At 41.3% G+C, this 19,432-nt stretch overlaps 1 protein-coding gene across 2 annotated transcripts in view; it reads right to left on the bottom strand.

The window, feature by feature from the left end:
- Positions 1-16,144, bottom strand: part of LOC122639711 (trafficking protein particle complex II-specific subunit 130 homolog) — a 104,314-nt gene extending 88,170 nt beyond the window's left edge. For both annotated transcript variants that reach the window (XM_043832623.1, XM_043832622.1), the window contains exons 1-2: positions 16,002-16,144; positions 13,590-13,819 (exon numbers count right to left, since the gene is read on the bottom strand). In XM_043832623.1, the coding sequence (XP_043688558.1) occupies positions 13,590-13,819; positions 16,002-16,065 (294 nt within the window). In that variant the 5' untranslated portion in view covers positions 16,066-16,144. The remainder of the gene's footprint in view (positions 1-13,589; positions 13,820-16,001) is intronic.
- Between the last annotated feature and the right edge of the window lie 3,288 nt (positions 16,145-19,432).

The following is a 19,432-nucleotide window of genomic DNA, read 5'->3' on the forward strand; positions in this document are numbered from 1 at the left end:
ACTTCTTCTCAAGTTCTCAAATCTGTGCTACCCTGTACATACATTCGAATCTCAGTTCATTCCATGCAATAAAGTTGTCCTATTCACACTAGGATTATTGGAATCAAGTCTTCTACAGGTCTGACCCTAATTCTGGTTTCATAAAACATTCATGGTCGTATGCTAATCATTATTCTGTAATCAGTTTCTGAAACTGCAGTGTGAATGATACAATCCTACTCCAAGTGGGATTCAATTCTTGGTATTTTGAAGACTATTTTATAACTGATATTTACTGATCAGTTGCACCTGAAATCGATAGTATAGATCAAGTTTCTGTTGAGCATATTAAATCTGTACCCTGATCATTCATTTGATTCCTCGTTTGACTGATCTTGAACCATCCTAGCTCCACTAGGAGTCCTCCATAACTTCATATCCAGCCATTGGATCTAGCTGAGATTTTCAGCAGCTATTGTACCCATATAAAGAGGGGCTCGACCAGGTTTTTATGCTATTCAGTTTTGTTGATCTGATCTTATGTAATTTCTCTTAATTCAGGAAAAATTTCACTCTGAATCGAACCTGTTTGGTACTGGTATTATATTTAAATCAGAACCACATTACGAAATTCTGCTGGATGTAGCCCTCTAATGAAATGAGATGTCCCTGGATTAAGGGGAGGGCCTAGTCAGCATAATCAAATGGGAACACTTTTAATGTGAGTCCTCTTCCTCTCTCATCCATTTGATGACTATGGCAAAATCCCCTTCAACTTCTAGGTGAGCCCAATTTAGAGAATTAGCTGTGTTTAATCCAAACAAAACTTTTCAACTATGCTACTGTCGAATCTATAATGACAATTGACCCTCAAAAACATAATCCCTACAATGTCTTTCCCAAATCCATTATGATACCTGACATTCCCACGCTGCCTTAAGAACTCCTGAAATTAAACTCAAGAGAGAGAGGATGGGGACTCTTCTCATGAATAACAATAATCATAAGACGAGGTGTTCTCATCACCACTTCCCACCCTCAAAAAAATGTAGTGGAATGTCAACCCGGGAAATATCTCTAGTATTGTCAACCATCTAGCAATTTTTAGCATTATAGTGTCCACCACTCCTACCAACCTTTTTGTAGCTCCAAAGATTCTATTTGTACTCCCTTGACCCTTCCCAAATAGTCCAAATCCCAACTATAAGCGCGTACCTCCAGATGAGCACAGCATGACTACCTAAAGTAATGGAATGCCAAGACCAGAAGAAACCAATAGCATCAATAGAAAAAGCCTAACATTTCCAACAATGGGAAAGAAATGGATCATGACCTCCCTTGTGTAGGTGTTAACAAAACAGAAAATTGGAGAATGCTTGAATGATCAATGAGACCAGTCAAGCTCTCTATTTATAATAATAAAAGAGATTACAAGGGGAAACATTGTTCATGACACTGTTCACATGAACTGTGTCACAGCCCTAATTACATTTCTACCCTTGCTCATAAATACATAAGTAAAGAATAAATAAAACACCAAAAAGACCAGAATACCCCCACAGTATTCTGATGTACATTTTTTTTTTGGTGAATAAGTATATATTACCAAACCCCAGGAGGGGGCCGGAAGGAGAAAAGGGGGGGGGGGGGGAATGTATAAGGAGAGGGAGGGGGAAGGGGAAAAAAAGGGGGAAAAGACCAAAATCAAGTCCTCCTTAAACTGGAAGGGGACTGCAACAAACTGCTATCAAGACCCCAGGTAACAACAATGTGCCTGTTCCTTGGGGAATCCAAGAAAGAACAGTGAGGGATAGTACTGATCTTGGAGGAAACTTCGAAGGAGATGTCTTTCCAAATCAAGTCAAAAGATCTAGATTTGGAAGTCCATCTCCTAAGATTCCTCTCCATCCAAATGTGATGAACCACAGAGCCAAAAACAAGCTTGCCAATAGTGTCACAGATGGTGCTGCCTTTGAAAGCTTTGGTCAACCAAATGCATTCTCTATCAAATGGAAGGTGTCTCCTGTTGCGGTGCCAGATGGAAGAGAGAGCTTTTTTCCAAATGGTTGAAGAAAAAGGGCAAGCAAAGAAGAGATGGGCAGTGTCCTCAAAACCGTTCCAGCAAAAGGTGCAAGAGGGATGTACTAGGATGTTATGGTGTAGAAGAAAAGCTTGGGTAGGAAGGCAAAGGTGGAGCGATCTCCAGGCTGTGAGGCTATGGCGAGGGATGGAGCCTTTGAACCAAACTAAGTTGTGCCAGGGAACGGGGGTGATGGGGCTGCGGACAAAATTCCAAGCTGATCTAGTGGTAAAACGACCAGAGGGGGAGGGGAGCCAGATTGCCTTATCCGCGAGAGCAGAGGGGGAGAGGTGGATATAGGACATAGGGGAGGGGGGAAGGGGGGACCAGGAACCAAGAGAGATGATGGAGGACAGGCGGGCAGATTTGGGGATGCCTGAGGAGTAGACAGCTCTAGCTCCAAAGACATTGTAAAGGATGCCTAAGGGGTGCCAGGGGTCAAGCCAAAGAGAGGTAGAGGAGACGTTTACAATGGCAGTGGAGGTGGCTATAAGTGCAAGAGGCCGAAGAAGGAGGATCTTACGCCAAACCCAAGACGCATGAGGGCGGAAGGGAGCAGTCCAAATGGAATCATTCTTAAGGAGATGGGACTAGACCCAGTTGACCCAGATGGAATCGTGCTTGGAAGAGATTTTCCAGATAAGCTTAAGGATTTCAGCAGTGCTAGAGTCCTGAATGCGGCGAATGCCTAAGCCCCCTTCTGCCTTAGGGAGACAGACGGATTTCCAGTTAATTGGGTGCAGGAATTTGGAGGTTTCTTTCCTTTTCCAAAGGAAAGCACAGAATAGTTTCTCCATAGCTTGGATGGTGGCTTTAGGGATGGCGAAGATGCCACACCAGTAAATGTAAGAAGATTGGAGAACCAATCTAATGCATTCAAGTCTACCCGCTAGGTAATTAAGGCCCCTAACGTTCCAAATGAAACCAGTGGACCCAGATGCGACCATAACTAGAGGGTAGGGGGCAGGGAGTACCTAGATCAGTTAGCCCTTTGGAATGACCTCTCTCTCCTCAAATCTGGGATTAAATCCCTCCCTTGGGGTGTGGGCGATGATTTCAATGTGGTCAGATTCCAATCTGAAAAATTCGGAGGCCGGCCCATTGACCTCCCTCTGTCAATTCCTTCAACGATTGCATTGAAGACCTCGGTCTTGACGACCTCCGGTGGTCAGGGGCTCCTCTCACTTGGCACAATAGAAGGATCGGCCCTAAGCGGGTTGCTTGTAAGCTTGACCGCCTCCTCATTAATGACTCCTGGCTCTCCACCTTCCCTCACTCCCATGCTACCTTTCACCCTCAAGGTCTATCCGACCACTGTCCTTGCCAAATTCTCATCCAGCCCTATACTTCTTTTGGCCCTAAGCCATTCAAATTTTTTGACATGTGGTCCTCCCATGCCGACTTCCATTCCACCGTTCTTCAAGCCTGGCGCCCCCCCGTCCATTACCCTTCCCTTCCCCTCCTCGCCTTTGCCTCTAAGCTCTGTCGCACCAAAGCGGCCCTCAAGCGCTGGAATCTTTCCACTTTTGGCAACATTCCTTCCCGCCTCTCCTCCTGCGGTTCTGAGTTAGCCCGCATTCAGTCTTCCCTCCAACAAGATCCCTCTCTTCAGGATCTTGCTTTGGAGGAGAAAAAGCTTTCCGAGGAGCTCGCTTCCCTCTCCCTCCTCGAAGAAAGCTTTCTGCGGCAAAAATCCAGAATCAAGTGGCTCGAGCTGGGAGACTCGAACACTACCTTCTTCCACCGCTCTTTGCGAGCCAGGCTTAGTTCTAATTCTATCACCCAACTCATCTCTGCTGATGGGACCCCTATTTCCTCCATCTCTGGGATCAAGGCCGAAGCAGCCTCCTTCTTCTCTTCTCTTTTCAATCCCTCTTCGCACCCCGTTTCCACCCTTCCCCCTAATCTCATCAACAAATTTGTCCCCCCTTCTCTTTTGGCTTTCCTTTTGTCTATCCCCTCAGATGACGAAATCTTCACTGCCATTCTCTCCCATAAAGCCAACAAAGCCCCTGGTCCTGATGGCTTTAGTATGGGTTTCTTTCTCAGTTGCTGGGACTCGATCAAAGGAGAGCTCTTCAAAGCCATCCGCAGTTTTTTCTTCAAACCCAGTCAACTTGCCCAGATCAATCAAACCTTCCTCTGTCTTATCCCCAAATTGGATGGAGCCTCTTCCTTGACTGATTTCAGACCCATCTCATTGTGTAACCTCCTCTACAAGTTCATCGCAAAGATCCTTACCAATAGGATCCAGCGAGTCATCCCTGATCTGGTCAGCCCTAATCAATCCGCTTTCATCTCGGGTCGGAGCATCACGGACAATATCATCCTCTGCTCCGAGATCGTTCGTGGCTTTGATCGCAAATCCCATTCCCCTGCTGCTCTCATAAAGATTGATCTGCACAAAGCCTTTGATTCCATCCGTTGGGATTTCATCTGCAACGTGCTCACCCAAATAGGATTCCCTAATGCTTTTGTGGATTCTTGCCTGCATCTCCTCCCCCTCTTTCTCTGTCCTTGTCAACGGCTCCCCTGCTAGGTTTTTCAAGTCCTCGGTTGGCATCTGCCAAGGCTGCCCCCTTTCCCCCTTCCTTTTCTCCCTCTCCCTTGAAGTCCTCTCTAGGAGCCTACAATCCAAAACTGATCTCCATCTCATTTCCCCCATCCCCAAGTGTAAGCACATCAACCTTACCCACCTGGCCTTCGCTGATGATCTGATGATTTTCTCCAAGGCCACCCCCTCCTCTATTGCTGCCATCATGGACTCTCTCCGCCCTTTTGAGGATCTTTCTGGGCTCTGTATCAACCTCCTTAAATCCAAACTTTTCCTCGCTGGGATCCCAAAGACTGATAGAGATTCCCTTCTCCGTCTCACTGGCTTCTCTCTCGGCTCCCTTCCTGTCAAATATCTTGGTCTGCCGCTCATCCCCGCCAGGCTCTCCAGCCATCATTGCACCCCCATGCTTGATATTATCCGCAAGCGCCTCCAGCTCTAGAAAGGCAGACTCTTATCCCATGCGGGTAGGCTTGAATGTATCAGATCGGTCCTCCAATCTTCCTACATTTACTGGTGTGGCATCTTCGCCATCCCTAAAGCCATCATCAAAGCTATTGAGAGCCTTTTCTGCGCTTTCCTCTGGAAAGGGAAAGAAACCTCCAAATTCCTGCATCCAATCAGCTGGAAATCCGTCTATCTTCCCAAAGCTGAAGGTGGTCTTGGCATCCGCCGCATTCAGGACTCCAACATTGCCAGAATCCTCAAGCTCATCTGGAAAATCGCTTCCAAGCACGATTCCATCTGGGTCAACTGGGTCTACTCCCATCTTCTTAAGAATGAATCCATTTGGACTGCTCCCCTCCGCCTGGACGCGTCTTGGGTTTGGCGCAAGATCAGCATTATCCCTCACCGTTCCTTCATGGATACCCCAAGGAACAGGCACATTGTTGTTACCTGGGGTCTGGATAGTAATTTGTCGCAGTCCCCTTCTAGTTTAAGGAGGACTTGACTTTCTTCTCTCCCCCCCCCCCTTCTTTTTCCCTTTTTCTCCTGCCCCCTCCGGGGGTTTGGTAATATATACTTATTCACCAAAAAAAAAAAGTCTACCCGCATAGGATAAGAGTCTGCCCTTCCAAAGCTGGAGGCCCTTGCGGATATTATCAAGCATGGTGGTACAATGATGGCTGGAAAGCCTGGCAGGGATGAGAGGCAGACCAAGGTATTTGACAGGGAGGGAACCAAGCGAGAAGCTAGTGAGACGCTGGAGCAAATATGTCAATCATGCCCAACTTGACTAGATTAGGATGAAATAGCTTTCCAGATAATCCTTTGGTGAAAATATCAGCAAGTTGATCAGCAGACTTCACAAAAGGAACACAAATCAATCCTTCTTCTAACTTCTCCTTGATGAAATGCCTATCCACTTCAACATGCTTGGTACGATCATGTTGTACTAGATTATGTGCAATGCTGATTGCCGCCTTGTTGTCACAGTACAACATCATAGGAAGACGAATAGGGAGACCAAGATCTTGTAGCAAACCTTTGAGCCAAAGTAACTCACAAATGCCTTATGCCATAGCCCGAAATTCTGCTTCGACACTAGAACAAGCAACTACATTTTGCTTCTTGCTACGCCAAATGACAAGGTTGTCACCTACAAAAGAACAATACCCAGAGATAGACTTGCGATCTGCAAAACCAGCCCAATCAGCATCAGTGTATGCCTCTATCCGTAGGTGACCATGTGGAGACAGGAGAATGTCTTTTTCAGGAGCTGACTTCAGGTAGTGAAGGATACGAAGAACAGCCTCCATATGAGAAGAGTAGGGATCAGGTATAAACTGACTCACAATACTCACAGCGACAGCAATATCAGAACGTGTGTATAAGAGATAAATCAACTTCCCCACAAGTCTTTGGTACTGGCCTTTATCAACAGGTTCAGCCTCTTTTTCCTTGAGACGAACAGTAGCATCCATAGGAGTATCTAAAGGGTGACAACCTAACAAAACCAGTTTCAGCCAATAAGTCTAGGACACACTTCCTTTGGGATAGAAAGATGCCTTTAGAGGATCTGGCAACTTCAATCCCAAGAAAGTATCGTAGCTTTCCTAGATCTTTGATCTCAAACTTCTACCCAAGGAAGGTCTTTAACCAGCTAATCTCACCACCATCATTGCCAGTAACCATTATGTCATCAACGTAGACTATAAGAACAGTGAGTTTTTCACCAACCCTCCTTATAAAGAGAGTGTGATCATCATTACTCTGCTTATAGCCTACAGAAATCATGGCCTTGTGGAACCGGCCAAACCATGCTCGAAATGACTGCTTCAGCCCATAAAGTGCACGCTTCAATTTACACACTTTTCCTTGGTTTTTGTCACAAAAGAACCCTGGTGGAATGTCTATGTACACCTCTTCATCCAGCTCTCCATTTAGGAAAGCATTCTTCACATCCAGCTATTGCAAATCCCATCCAAGGTTGACAGCGCATGATAGCAAAACTCGAACAGTATTCAGCTTTGCAACAGGGGCAAAGGTCTCCTGGTAATCAATGTCGTATGTCTGAGTGAACCCCTTTGCCACGAGTCGTGCCTTATACCTATCCACAGTGTCATCCACTTTCTGTTTCACTACAAACACCCATTTACATCCAACAGTTCTCTTCCCAGGTGGAAGAACTACAAGCTCCCATGTGTTCATTTTTTACAGGGCTTCCATTTCTTCAATCATTGTTGCCTTCCACTTTCCATCTGATAAAGCTTCCTGCCAATTGTTAGGAATACGAACAGAAGACAGAGAAGAAACAAAAGCACGAAAGGATGGGGAAAGGGAGTCATAAGAAACAACATGGGATATAGGATGCTTAGTGCAAGCCCTGACACCTTTGCGATGAGCAATAGGTAAATCAAGAGAAGAAATATTACCAGGTGGAGAGGCAGGTTCTGGAACCAGGTTCAGCAATTGGATGGGTACTGGTGCAATAGTTGATTGAAGCTGCTTATGCTTCCTTGTATAAGTCTGCATATTAGATTCATTAATCCTCCTCTGAAATTCACTATTCTGAACAGGAGTCTGGACTGGAGTTTGCTCCCCCTGAATAGGAATGTCAACAACATCATCTGTGATGGTCTCCTCCGGTATAGGAACCTCTCCCCCTGAAGTAGAGGGAGGACTAGGAGTAGGAGGAATCAGGACATACCGAACAGGAACAGACTCATTGTAAACAGACTGGAGGGGAGGGTCTATGGTCAGCACATCTTCACTAACACTCTCCCCCTGAAGAGGTGGGAACAAATAATAAGAAACATTCTCATGAAAAACAACATCCATACTGACCAAGGTACGTCTGGCAGGAGGATAATAGCACTTATACCCCTTCTGGGTGATAGAGTACCCTAAGATAATGCAACGGAGACTACAGGGTTCAAGTTTACCAGGGGACCTAGTATCCCTTGCATAACAAACGCAGCCAAACACCTTGGGGGGAACAATAAAAGAAGAAGAGCCTAGTAAGAGCTCGATAGGGGACTTGGAGTCAAGAACCCGACTGGGCAGCCTATTAATCAAATAGGCTACAATGAGGACAGCATCTCCCCAATAAAAGGAAGGAACATTACGATCAAACATAAGGGCTCTAGCCACCTCTAAGAGATGGCAGTTTTTCCTCTCAGCCACACCATTTTGGGCTGGAGTATCAACACAGCTGGTCTGATGTAAGATCCAATGGGCAGTAAGGTATCTTTGGAACTGACCTTCCACGTACTCTGTCCCATTGTCACTTCTCAAGACCTGGAGAGTGGCATTGAATTGGGTCCAGACCAGCTTGTGAAAACGCTGGAAACAGAAAAAACTTCATTTTTATTGTGCATGAGGTAAACCCAATTGAATCATGAATAACAATCTATAAAAGTGACATACCACCTATGGCCACAGAGAGAAGTTTTTCTACTAGGATCCCACACATCAGTATGAACCAAATGAAATAAGGAAGAAGATCTTTTATTAGAAACTGGATAATTTGAACGTGTCTGTTAGGCCAAGACACAAGGCTCACAAAAAAAATATTCCTTAGTACAACTTTTAACTAATGCTGGAAATAAATGAGATAGAGTTCCTAATGGGGGATGTCCTAGTCTAGAATGCCATTGGTGTAATGCAGAGGAGAAAGATGCAGGTTGATAAAGCCGAGAAGGTAATGCTTGTGTAGCAAGAGGTTCGCCATCAAGCAGGTACAATCCATCATGCACTTTACCCGATCCAATCGTCTTCCCCGAGTTCAGTTCCTGAAAGACACAATGGGTAGGAAAAAATGTCACTTTACAATTCAGATTTTTTGTAATACTATTAATAGAAAGAAGATTAGTAGTAAAATTGGGAATATGCAACACAGAAGACAAGGTAAGAGATGGGGAACAGCTAATGGACCCTTTCCCTGAAATGGAGGAGAGGGATCCATCAGAGATTTTTACTTTGTCCTTGCCAGAAGTAGGGAAATAGGTGTGAAAAAGGCTGGAAGAACCTGTCATGTGATTAGTGGCACCGGAGTCTATAATCCATAAAGTGGAGACAACCAATGCATAATGACCAGTAAAGGAGATACCTGAACGGGCAAAGTGGGAACCTGAAGGATTGGAGTAACCGGCAGCAGATGTAGTAGAGGCAGCGGATGTCTGTAATATACGCCGGAGAGCCTGAAATTCTTCCTTGGAAAAAACATTGTCAGCATGGGGGTTGGAGCTACACTTTCAGTGTGATTAGCCTTGGTTTTAGTTTTAGCACAACCACATTTGGCCTCAAAATCAGCGGGCTTCCTATGTAATTTCAAGCATTGAGCCTTAGTGTGATAAAGTTTGTTGCAATGTTCACACTTCACAGGGTCTTTTGCTGATGTAGCAGAAGTCGAAGCAATACTCTCAGAAGGAGGAATAGGGCTGGAGCCAATAGCAGCTTGTAAAGCTGATCTCTCAACCATAGGAGTCAACATCATAGCAGCCCGACGTGTTTCTTCACTGTGAACATAAGAAAAAGTCTCCTCCAAAGTGGGGAAAGGGACCCTACCAAGAACTTGCACACGAATGGGATCATAATTAGCATTAAGGCCAGCCAAAAAATCATACACCCAAAACTGGTCCACATAAGTATGATAGGTAGTGATGTCGGCAGCAGTAAAGGGCTGTAATCGAGCATAATGATCTAGTTGCTACCACAACTTTTGAGGGCAACATAATATTTAGTGACAGACAGCTCCTTTTGAGTAGAATTTTGGAGTGTTTTCCTTCTCTCATAAACCTGTGCACCATTACCCGATTGACCATAGGTTCCTTTGACAGCAGTCCATATCTATGTGGCAGTGTCAAGGAGAAGGTACTGACTAGAGAGGTCAGGTTGCATAGAATTGAGGAAGAAGGACATGACCATAGCATCATTGGCATTCCATCGAGCTCTAGAGGGACCCTCTTCAGTTGGCTGTGTAGTGGTGCCAATAAGATGGCCAGTAAGTCCTCTACCAGCCACAGTTAGAGAAAGTGACCTGGCCCACATGAGATAATTTGATCCATCAAGTTTAATGGCAGCAGCATAGGGGAGGAACTCAGCCCGAGATTGATTATCTCCTCCAGAAGTAGCCATAGTAACTTCAAAGTCCAGCATGATGATGGCAAAAAGTGGCAGAAAAATTCAGAAGTAGAAGCTGAATTGTAGGTCTAATAACTCCTCTAGCAGTAGCAACTTGCTTGAAGAAGAAAAGGTAGTAGCAAAACAGCCCTAACCCAAATATCAATAAGGCTCAGGGTTTTGAAGAAAACCCTGAAAGGGGAGATCGATTAGGGTTAGGGGTCTTCAAAAAATTCTGAAAGTGGCTGAAAGTACTGTCGAGTGTTCCTTGAAGTAGAGTGAAGAAGATCTCCCAAGGGCAACCAAAGCAAAGAGAAGAAAAACCAAAAATCGATAAAAGTCATGGTTTTTCAAAACCCTGAGGTGAGATCGACAATTGGTATAGCCTTCAAAAAACTTGAAATTCCTGTGATAGTAGCTGTTCAATACTGCTATGAAGGATGTCCAATAGAGAAAATCAGCTTCCAATGCAAAAGAGAGCTCGATCTTCAAGAAGGAGAGGACTCCAAAAAAAATCGCAGAGATGCAAGGCAGCAACTATCGAGAATGATATGTGATTAAATCATTGATTGAAGAGGTTGAATTGAGGGCAGCATCTAGATCGTGGGATCACCTCATTAGTGCTGCCCTAGTGAATGAAGAGGACCAAGAAGAAAAAGAAGGGAGAAAGAGAAGATCGAGTGAAAGGAGGTGGAAGAGAAAACGATGGAAGGGATGGTGTTTTGAAAAACTAGGTCAGAGAATTTGGCTTTGATACCATGTTAACAAAACAGAAAATTGGAGAATGCTTGAATGATCAATGAGATCAGTCAAGCTCTCTATTTATAATAATAAAAGAGACTACAAGGGGAAACACTGTTCACATGAACAGTGTCACAGCCCTAATTACATTTCTACCCTTGCTCATAAATACATAGGTAAAGAATAAATAAAACACCAAAAAGACCAGAATACCCCCATGGTATTCTGGTGTACATTATTCAACAGTAGGCATAGTGGCTGAAGAAATGATTGTCTGACTACTAAGCTAATAGACATATCTACCAAGCCTAGGGAAGTAATAAGGGGTTTCACCTTCTTCTCTGGACAGTCTGGACCATATCTAATGTAAGGCTGGATCACGAAGGACCTAGCCCCAAGCAGGATCTTCTTGAACAAAGTTTAATGCTGGTTTGGTCTTCAAAACTGGGCAACAATTTCATTAATCAAATTCGTGTACAATGCCGGCCTCCCTTACAAACTTACATAGAAGATTCATAAATAGACTTAGACACTAAAAAGGAAAGGCCTAACCCAATCCTTCACTAATAAGGTATCCTAAATTGACTAGGAAAATGAAATAATAAAGAAAACAGACTCAAAATAGGACTCTAACTAAACTAATGAAGTAAATCCCGTTTTCCTACTTTCAACCCATATTTTAGGCTCATTAAATTGGCCAATTACAAAGTAAACACATAGAATCAAAGGCCCATTGCATACATAACCCAACTCAAGGCTTATTTTCAATAAAATAAGCACTGTAAGTGACTTATCTGCATCAATATCACAGGTATTACCTTTCTTATGACATATTTCTCATATTAGAGCTTTGCATTTTGGTGGAGCAAGGATTTTCCAAATTGTCTTAAATGGAAATGGGTTTGGAGGGTGGTCTTGTTAGTTTCAGAGTGCACATCATTGTCAATTTCCCCTTAAAGAACAATTTTGAAAAGAATAAAAAAATTCACTGTTTGGAATAAGGCTACAAATCCTCCTATTATAATGGCATCCTCAAGCAATGTTATTAAAGAAGTAATTTCCGCAACCTTAAAGTCTATCATGTCGCTTCCAAACCAAAAATCCCAAACTAGGCCATGTTCGGTGACTGTGACATTCAATAATCAGCCAATCTTTTGTGTAGACTAATAAGAATGAAAATCTTACATTTAGGGGCTGGTCCTCTCAACACTACAACAACAACAACAAACTCAGCCTTATCCCAACTTAATGGGGTCGGCTACATGGATCCAAACAGAACATAGTGAGGAAAACAAAGTTCTAACTAAACAAGGAATATGCAAGATGGCAAAAGAGGGATGGGGAAAGAAATAAGAGATGAAAAAAAAAGGTGCACCTTTCCACAGCAAACTTAAAAACAACTAAAATGAAATGCACCTTCCCATGATTTGTTAAATGAATTGTGTGACAATATAATGAATCTGTAAACCAGTACCTACAAAGAAGAAGAAGTGTAGCTATCATGATGGAGATTGAGATGAAGGAGAGAAAGCTAAAGCACGATGGGAATAGAACAGCCCACACGTGGTCTAGCCCCTTACGAACATAACATTAAGTTAAGTCATCAACTCTTAGTAGGAATCCTACTAATTTTCTAAGTCTAATTACAATAAAGAGAAATAATTAGAAAAGGAAATAACAACTAAACAACTAATTTAGCTATAACTCAAAAACTATCCCATGGTACACCATAATACCATAACACCTACGATACACTTTAACAAATTGATTCTTTTTTTTCCTACTCTTTTCTTCTCATTTTTCCTTTTTAACAGCTTCTGATTGCTTCTTTGTTGATTCACAGTATGAAGGTGGTACCCCTTCCACCCTAGGGATAATTTCTGCTATACATCATCCCACACATCTCACCCAGATTTCTGTTTCCTCTGATTAATTCACTATAAGTCAAATTCAAATTACCTCAACCCTCCGTACTTTCAACTGTATCAGTGAACCACTTGAAACCCCCTACAGCCAAACGTAATACTCTATTTTCCATATCAACTCAAAACCAACTACTCTCCACTAAATTTCACCCATTGAAACTCTATTTTACCACCACCAAAGCCCTAAATGAAGCCATCTCCACCATTTAATTCTATTAAACTAAAGTACTAAAGCATAGGTCTAATAATACATTAACTCCCTAGCAGATTGCTATTTGTTTATTATTTTTCGAGTTATCAATTTGCATACTTGAACCACCATACTTCAATTACAGACACACGAAACTTAATATACCCCAGCCGTCCCACTTAACCAAGCCCATTCTTCAAATCCTAATCACCTGTATGGAAATCTGCACCTGATCTCTACTTCTTGGATTCCAGCTATGAAACTCCAACTAGTATTCCTTGAGACGCATGACAACCTTATTATACTTAATCAATTGATATTTTGGGCGGTTAAATCCATCTTCCACTCTTTTGCAACTGAAATTGAGTCATGGGTGGATTTCCTATAGCAAATTGATGCCAAATTTGGGTTAGCATCATTAGCCATACTGGTTTCTTGTGCATCCCTCAATTAATAAACTACTGCATGTTCATAATCTCAAGAAACACTAGCGTGTTTAGTCAAAAAGAGATATATTATGCAGAAGAAGTTACTACAAAGAGATCACAATTATACCTCACAAGTAACAAGAACCACAGTAGCATATGGTTCTCGGAACGAAAATACTGACTGCTCCTGTGGATAACGGCTGCGCAGCCTTGAGTCTGTTGTTAATATAAACTCTGCAGGCAGTTGTTCCACATAAACAGGATTACGAGTCTTGTTATTTAAACAAGCTCTTTTGAGTGGCAATCGCTCTTCAAATCCAGCTCTGACAATGGGCCATAAGTCACTTACATCTTCAACTGAAATAACAAAAGAAACTAGTTATAAGTGAGAAGGCAAAAGAAAAATGTAAACAAGCAATAGTTGGAAGTAACATACAAAGAGATTATACATCTCCACAAAAGGCAACATCCTTGATCTGGAATTGTTCAACCACGGGCATTCTTTTGAGTTTCCTTCTGTTAGTTTCTTTGTTTAATTAGTTGTAGTCTGTAGGTCAGTAGTAGTTATATTGGGAGTTTCTGTTATTTACTTTTAGCTGTATAGAGTCCTTTTATAGCAACGAGTCATATTTACATTACAACTTGAGGTTTAAGTTGTGCACTTAATTAGTTTCTATTTTTTTATGGTTCTATCAGTTTGATTCCTATATGGAATAGGTTTCCCTCGGTTGAGTTGGAGTTTGAATTTAGCCTGGCTGCTTTTCAGCAATGAAATCTTCTTTTTTTTGGGTGGGGGTGGGGGAGCGACAAATTGTGAGCTTCTTTTGTAATTATATAGATTCATTGCCAAGAGAACGTTAACCTTTTTCTCTCTCCTCCTCGCCTTTTTCTACTTCAGAATCCAAGTTCCGCAGATCATTCCAGCAGCCACTCTCTCTAATCAATCAGGGCCAGTTTGAAGTTTATTCTCCTAGTTTCAGTCTGATTTTAAATCCACATATATTTTAATTCAGTTGTTTGAGTCTTGACTCAAATAATATGCTGTTCCTTAAATCTCTTGAGTTCATTAGTTCTTTAAATTATTCTCTGCAATCATTCATTATCACTTCAGGCCATGTGTTCACATATTTGAACCCAACCTTGGGAGCTGAGAGTTTTCAATTTTCCAACCATTACAAACTCCATTAGTTCACATTCTAGTGATTGTGCCTTCCTGTACATCTTGCAAAGTTTATTACTATTTTTTCATACAACAAAAACAGAAAATTACTTCCATCAATCCCCAAAAAGGATATTGACTAGAAAAAAATTTGAGCTTGCATCTCAAACACAAACCATTGTCATTGTTGTCTCCATTAAAAAAATTTCATCGTCTATCTGTTGCCTAATATTACCAATTGTTTCATGAGCTCCACTTTAATGGAGGGGGTCCTACTTTTATGGTTATTTGTTTCTATCAAAGCTGAGCCTGCTGCCTATCATGAGTGCTTCCTCGTTCTCAACACAGTTTTACCTATTGTATGTTGCATGGGTGATTCTTTATATACATTGAGAATCACAAGAACCCGCAACCCAAACACAAACACAGTTAACCTCTGGATCCAAACCTTAACCGACCACAGCTTCTTCTGGTCATAGTTGTCAAGGCGGCATCCAGGCGACTTGGGCGCCTTGGTCGCCTAGGCGGGGACCTTGAACACCTTGGCCGCCTACTTGGTGTTGCCTTGCTTTTTTACCCTCTCCAACACCTTGGGCCACCTAACCACCGTGACAACTATGCTTCTGGTAGTTGCAGAATCCCATTGCATGCTTTAGCATTCAGGGAACATTCAAGTGACCTGATGTAGAACTTCTCATTATCTTCTCAAACATCTTTCTTGTCATAGATAACCAGGATAACCCTCTGCCATCTTTCCATATCCACAATCTTCTTCGTTCCCTTTTCATTTTGTTCACTCTCTTTCCTTTCCTTTTTTACTTTTCAATGGGAGACGCGTCCATTGGAAATTATGACAGGTTAATCATTCGTTTATGCAGCATCGCAAATACAAAATTAGCATTGGAACTTGTTCATTCTTTGTAATTAAACTTTTCCACAAACATTTTCACATTTAATTGTCCTCCAGACTGAAAGAGGAACACTTCAATTCGTTCCAGAAGTAAAAGCAGCAACTTCTGCCATATAAATTATTTAAGATGCGAATATATAATTTTCACGACCCATGAACTCGAATGGTGGAATCCGTATCAAACATGGATGACAGTTTTTTTTATTTTATAAAATGGATAATAGCCTTTTTTTATTTATAGTTCAAATCTTAACACTCAAGATCAGGAAAGAAAAAAATTAAAGGCGACTGATGCTAAGATGAATTTAAAAATAGCAATATCAAACAAAGTAGGACAATGAACATAAATTCATCAGTTCTCAGTGGACTCGGAATTAAGATCCGACCGAAGAGAATGCAGCTCCAAAGGTTTTTAAGGATCTAAATTTGAGAAAGGTAACTAAAAGCAAAACGAGAGACAACGGAATTACCTGCAATGATAAGTTGATCACAAGCGCTCTTGATTGTCTGAAACTGAGCTAGATAGTTCGCCATTACCGATCCCCGAAAACCATATGCAACTAGGGATCGGAGAATTCGCAATCAAGTTTCTTAGAAATGGCCGTAACCAGAGTGAGAAAGCGAGCTTTCCCTAGTTTTGTTCGGTTTGCAATCTGAATTACATTACTGGTTAACTGCACGGTAGCGGGTTCTCTTGTCGGTCCATATATTTGGGGATTTGGTCAGGTCTCAGGGATGGAAATGGTCAGCGGAAAATGGGTATTTGATTTGTGTTTCAGCGTTCGAAAAATCAGTTTCCATAAAGGGCAGCAGTTTTCTGTACGTGAGTGTGGCCTACGCCAGCATACCCATGTGTTTATTTCTCTCCTTCTTAAAACAAGGGGCAGAGATATCTTTTTACATGGGGACAAGAGACCCAGACAAAGAACTTTTTCCCTTTTATAAATTACCTAAATTTGTTCGAAAACTAATCGGGTTGGGACATCGGATACGAATATTTTAATTTCAAGATCTGAATATAAGTATATGATTAAATAATTATCTTATAAATAATATTAAAATACCTTAATCAATTCATAATATATTACAAATAATGAAACAAAAAATTATATTAAAAAAATCAAAAGATTTATGAAGACATCGATGTACTTTTTTTATAAGAAATTAAATTTAAATTATAAAAATAAAAAGGAATTCTAATTGCAATAAGTACAAATACCAAGCCTTCTTAGTACAAACGATTGTTTCCAAGGAGAGTGCAAAAAACTAAATGTCACAGACCAACGGGTCATCTGGACGAGTCATCATGTTTAACAAAATTATCTGGTAAGAAATTAAGCATTGCAAGAAGAAAATGTGATGGCCAGGATTCTGTAGAAGCAGTCAGTAGCATTGTGGAAAACTCTTTATGGTGGCACCATAGTTCAGTTATTTAAGTTTGTTTTTCTCACCAAAAGCAAGCTCTTTTAGTACAAAACAACTTTTCTAAGTAATTTAAGTTTGTTTTTCTCACCAAAAATAAAAAGTAGCAAGCCTTCTATCCATAGCAGTGATAGTCATACAAGAAGCTTCAGAAACCATAGTTTTCAGCCTATATTTAGGAGAAGCATCCAATTTGGACTTAAGTACATAAATCTTATGTAAGATATTAACCAAATCTAAAGGCTACCTCTTCTAATTTTTCTGCATTAATCATGAAGTAAACTGCTCGTTGCCCACCCAAACCACTATTTGTTTGAATCCTTTTGCAATTGCTTGTGATAAACCTTGTAAGATACTTCTAGCCTTTTTCGATTGGGGATCAATTGCTTCTTGTATAACCATAACCCACAAAAGCAAAGTGAAACTTAGCTTTTTTTTTGTTAAAGGTCAGCAAGTATATATTGAAAATAAGATGAAAATTACAAAAATAAATGAACTGAACAGCTACTGTGGCTTGAGAGCACAATCAGCCAATTACAAGTATAATCAAGATCGTAGCAGCCTCACTACAGGTTTGGAGAGGCAGTAGTACGGCCTGCCCAAAGCTTCCCACGTAGTATTATGAGCAATGAAGTTAGGGGATCCGTTCCAGTTCTCAAAAGTTTTGGAATTTGCTGCACGATTGGCAAGGGTATCTACTGTGGCATTACCCTCTTTGTAACAATGGGTGATTCGCTACTGTATTGAAACAAAGCAATACATGCCCAATCACAACAATTGGAGACCACGTCCATGCATCTACTACAAATGAAAATTAATCGGTCCCTAGTCAACAAAGCAATGTAATCAAATAGACATAAGGAGATCTTACCCAAAAAAAAAAAAAAAATAGACATAAGGAGGTTGAGGCATTATCACTAGTGGGATTAGCGAAATGAGATACTAAACAAGGTCAGCATACCACTTAAAAAGATTTAAGCACAAGAGAAGGATCAACTGGTTTGTTTTGAAAAACACATTTATTTATAAAAATCGATAAGAAATACATGGTTATAGCAGTTATAGAGACTACTCGAGAAATATCATATGGGGGGGGGGGGGTGAGTGTGTGAACCGTAATCAGAGACTCAAAAAGGTCAAGAAGAGATGAAGCGTAGAGGTATTCTGTGTATAAACCACGAGGTCCTGCAACCCAAATGTATTTAACAATTAAACAAGGGAAAGAATATGGTAAGACGTTTCAAATTCAAGACGACATAAAAGGACAAACAACATCTAAATCAAAAAACTTGAGTAGTCTATCCCTAAACATGTACTTTGAGACATAACACTTCAACATCAACTTTACTGTGGTAGTGGATTCAGCCATTCACTTTCTTTCTCGTCTTCTCTAATCCTCTGCCGCTCAACACAGACAATGAGACCGTAATGCCCTCTCTCCAAACACAATGTCACTCTTTAGTCTCCAGTAGGGATAAATGGATAGTGGAAACTCCGTATTTGATTCGTGTTTGTATCCGTTTAGGGGAATTTGTATTCAAAAAATCAGTTTCCATAAAATATTTGAATGTGTTTGAAAGCTAATCGGATGTGGATATGGGTAGTGTTTGTTTTCCACCTCACCTCTTTGGAAAGAGAGAGGGAACAAATAGAGAATCACTGCCTAGATAAAGATCTAGGACCCATAAAAAAAAATATTACTCCAGATGGTTCCCATGAGGACCGGTCAAACCATCTGTCAAGGTACAGGTCACGCTAAGGTTCAGGTACAGGTGTCAAAACCTAGCCCAAACCGATGAAAAGAAGCTGAACTGAACCGAAATCGGTATGAGCTTATTGGATCATGTTTGGGTTGGGGTTTTGTGACACTAAAATCAAACCGGACCACATCGAAGCTGATAAGACAACTAACTGAACTTAAAAAATTGGACCAAAACCAAAATAACCCAATAGCAGCCCTAATTCATGAAAAAAAACACATTTTTTGAAACTTATAAATATATTTACAAGGTAAACCGACAACCAAATCGATAGTAAACTGATAAGAGAAACCAATAAGAATCCGAAACCAACCTGAACTGAAACCGGTGCACCCTTATTGGATTATGTTTTGGGCTTACTCATTCTCACATCGAAATTGGTCCAAACCAACAGATTGACACCCCTAGGTCCAGGGAAGGTGGTCGGTACTCTGGTTTGCCCAGTTAAACCGATTCTTCCTATTACTTGGCTAAAACTAAACATGTATAATACAAAAGAATAAAATAAACAAAGCTTAGCTAATGTTTAGAGGCACATACGCGACACAGTTGGCTACAAGGCAAGGATTAGTATAAAAAAAATGAATAAAGGGATTAAGGATTAAAACCACATACCCAAAGCAGTTGGTTGCAAGGTAGGGATAGTGTACTAAATTAAAAGAAGAAAAAACAAATAAAAATAAAGTACATGTCGATATGTGGACCTGACACATTCGACA

The sequence above is a fragment of the Telopea speciosissima genome, chromosome 9 (assembly GCF_018873765.1).
Source record: "Telopea speciosissima isolate NSW1024214 ecotype Mountain lineage chromosome 9, Tspe_v1, whole genome shotgun sequence".
Taxonomy (NCBI): Eukaryota; Viridiplantae; Streptophyta; class Magnoliopsida; order Proteales; family Proteaceae; genus Telopea; species Telopea speciosissima.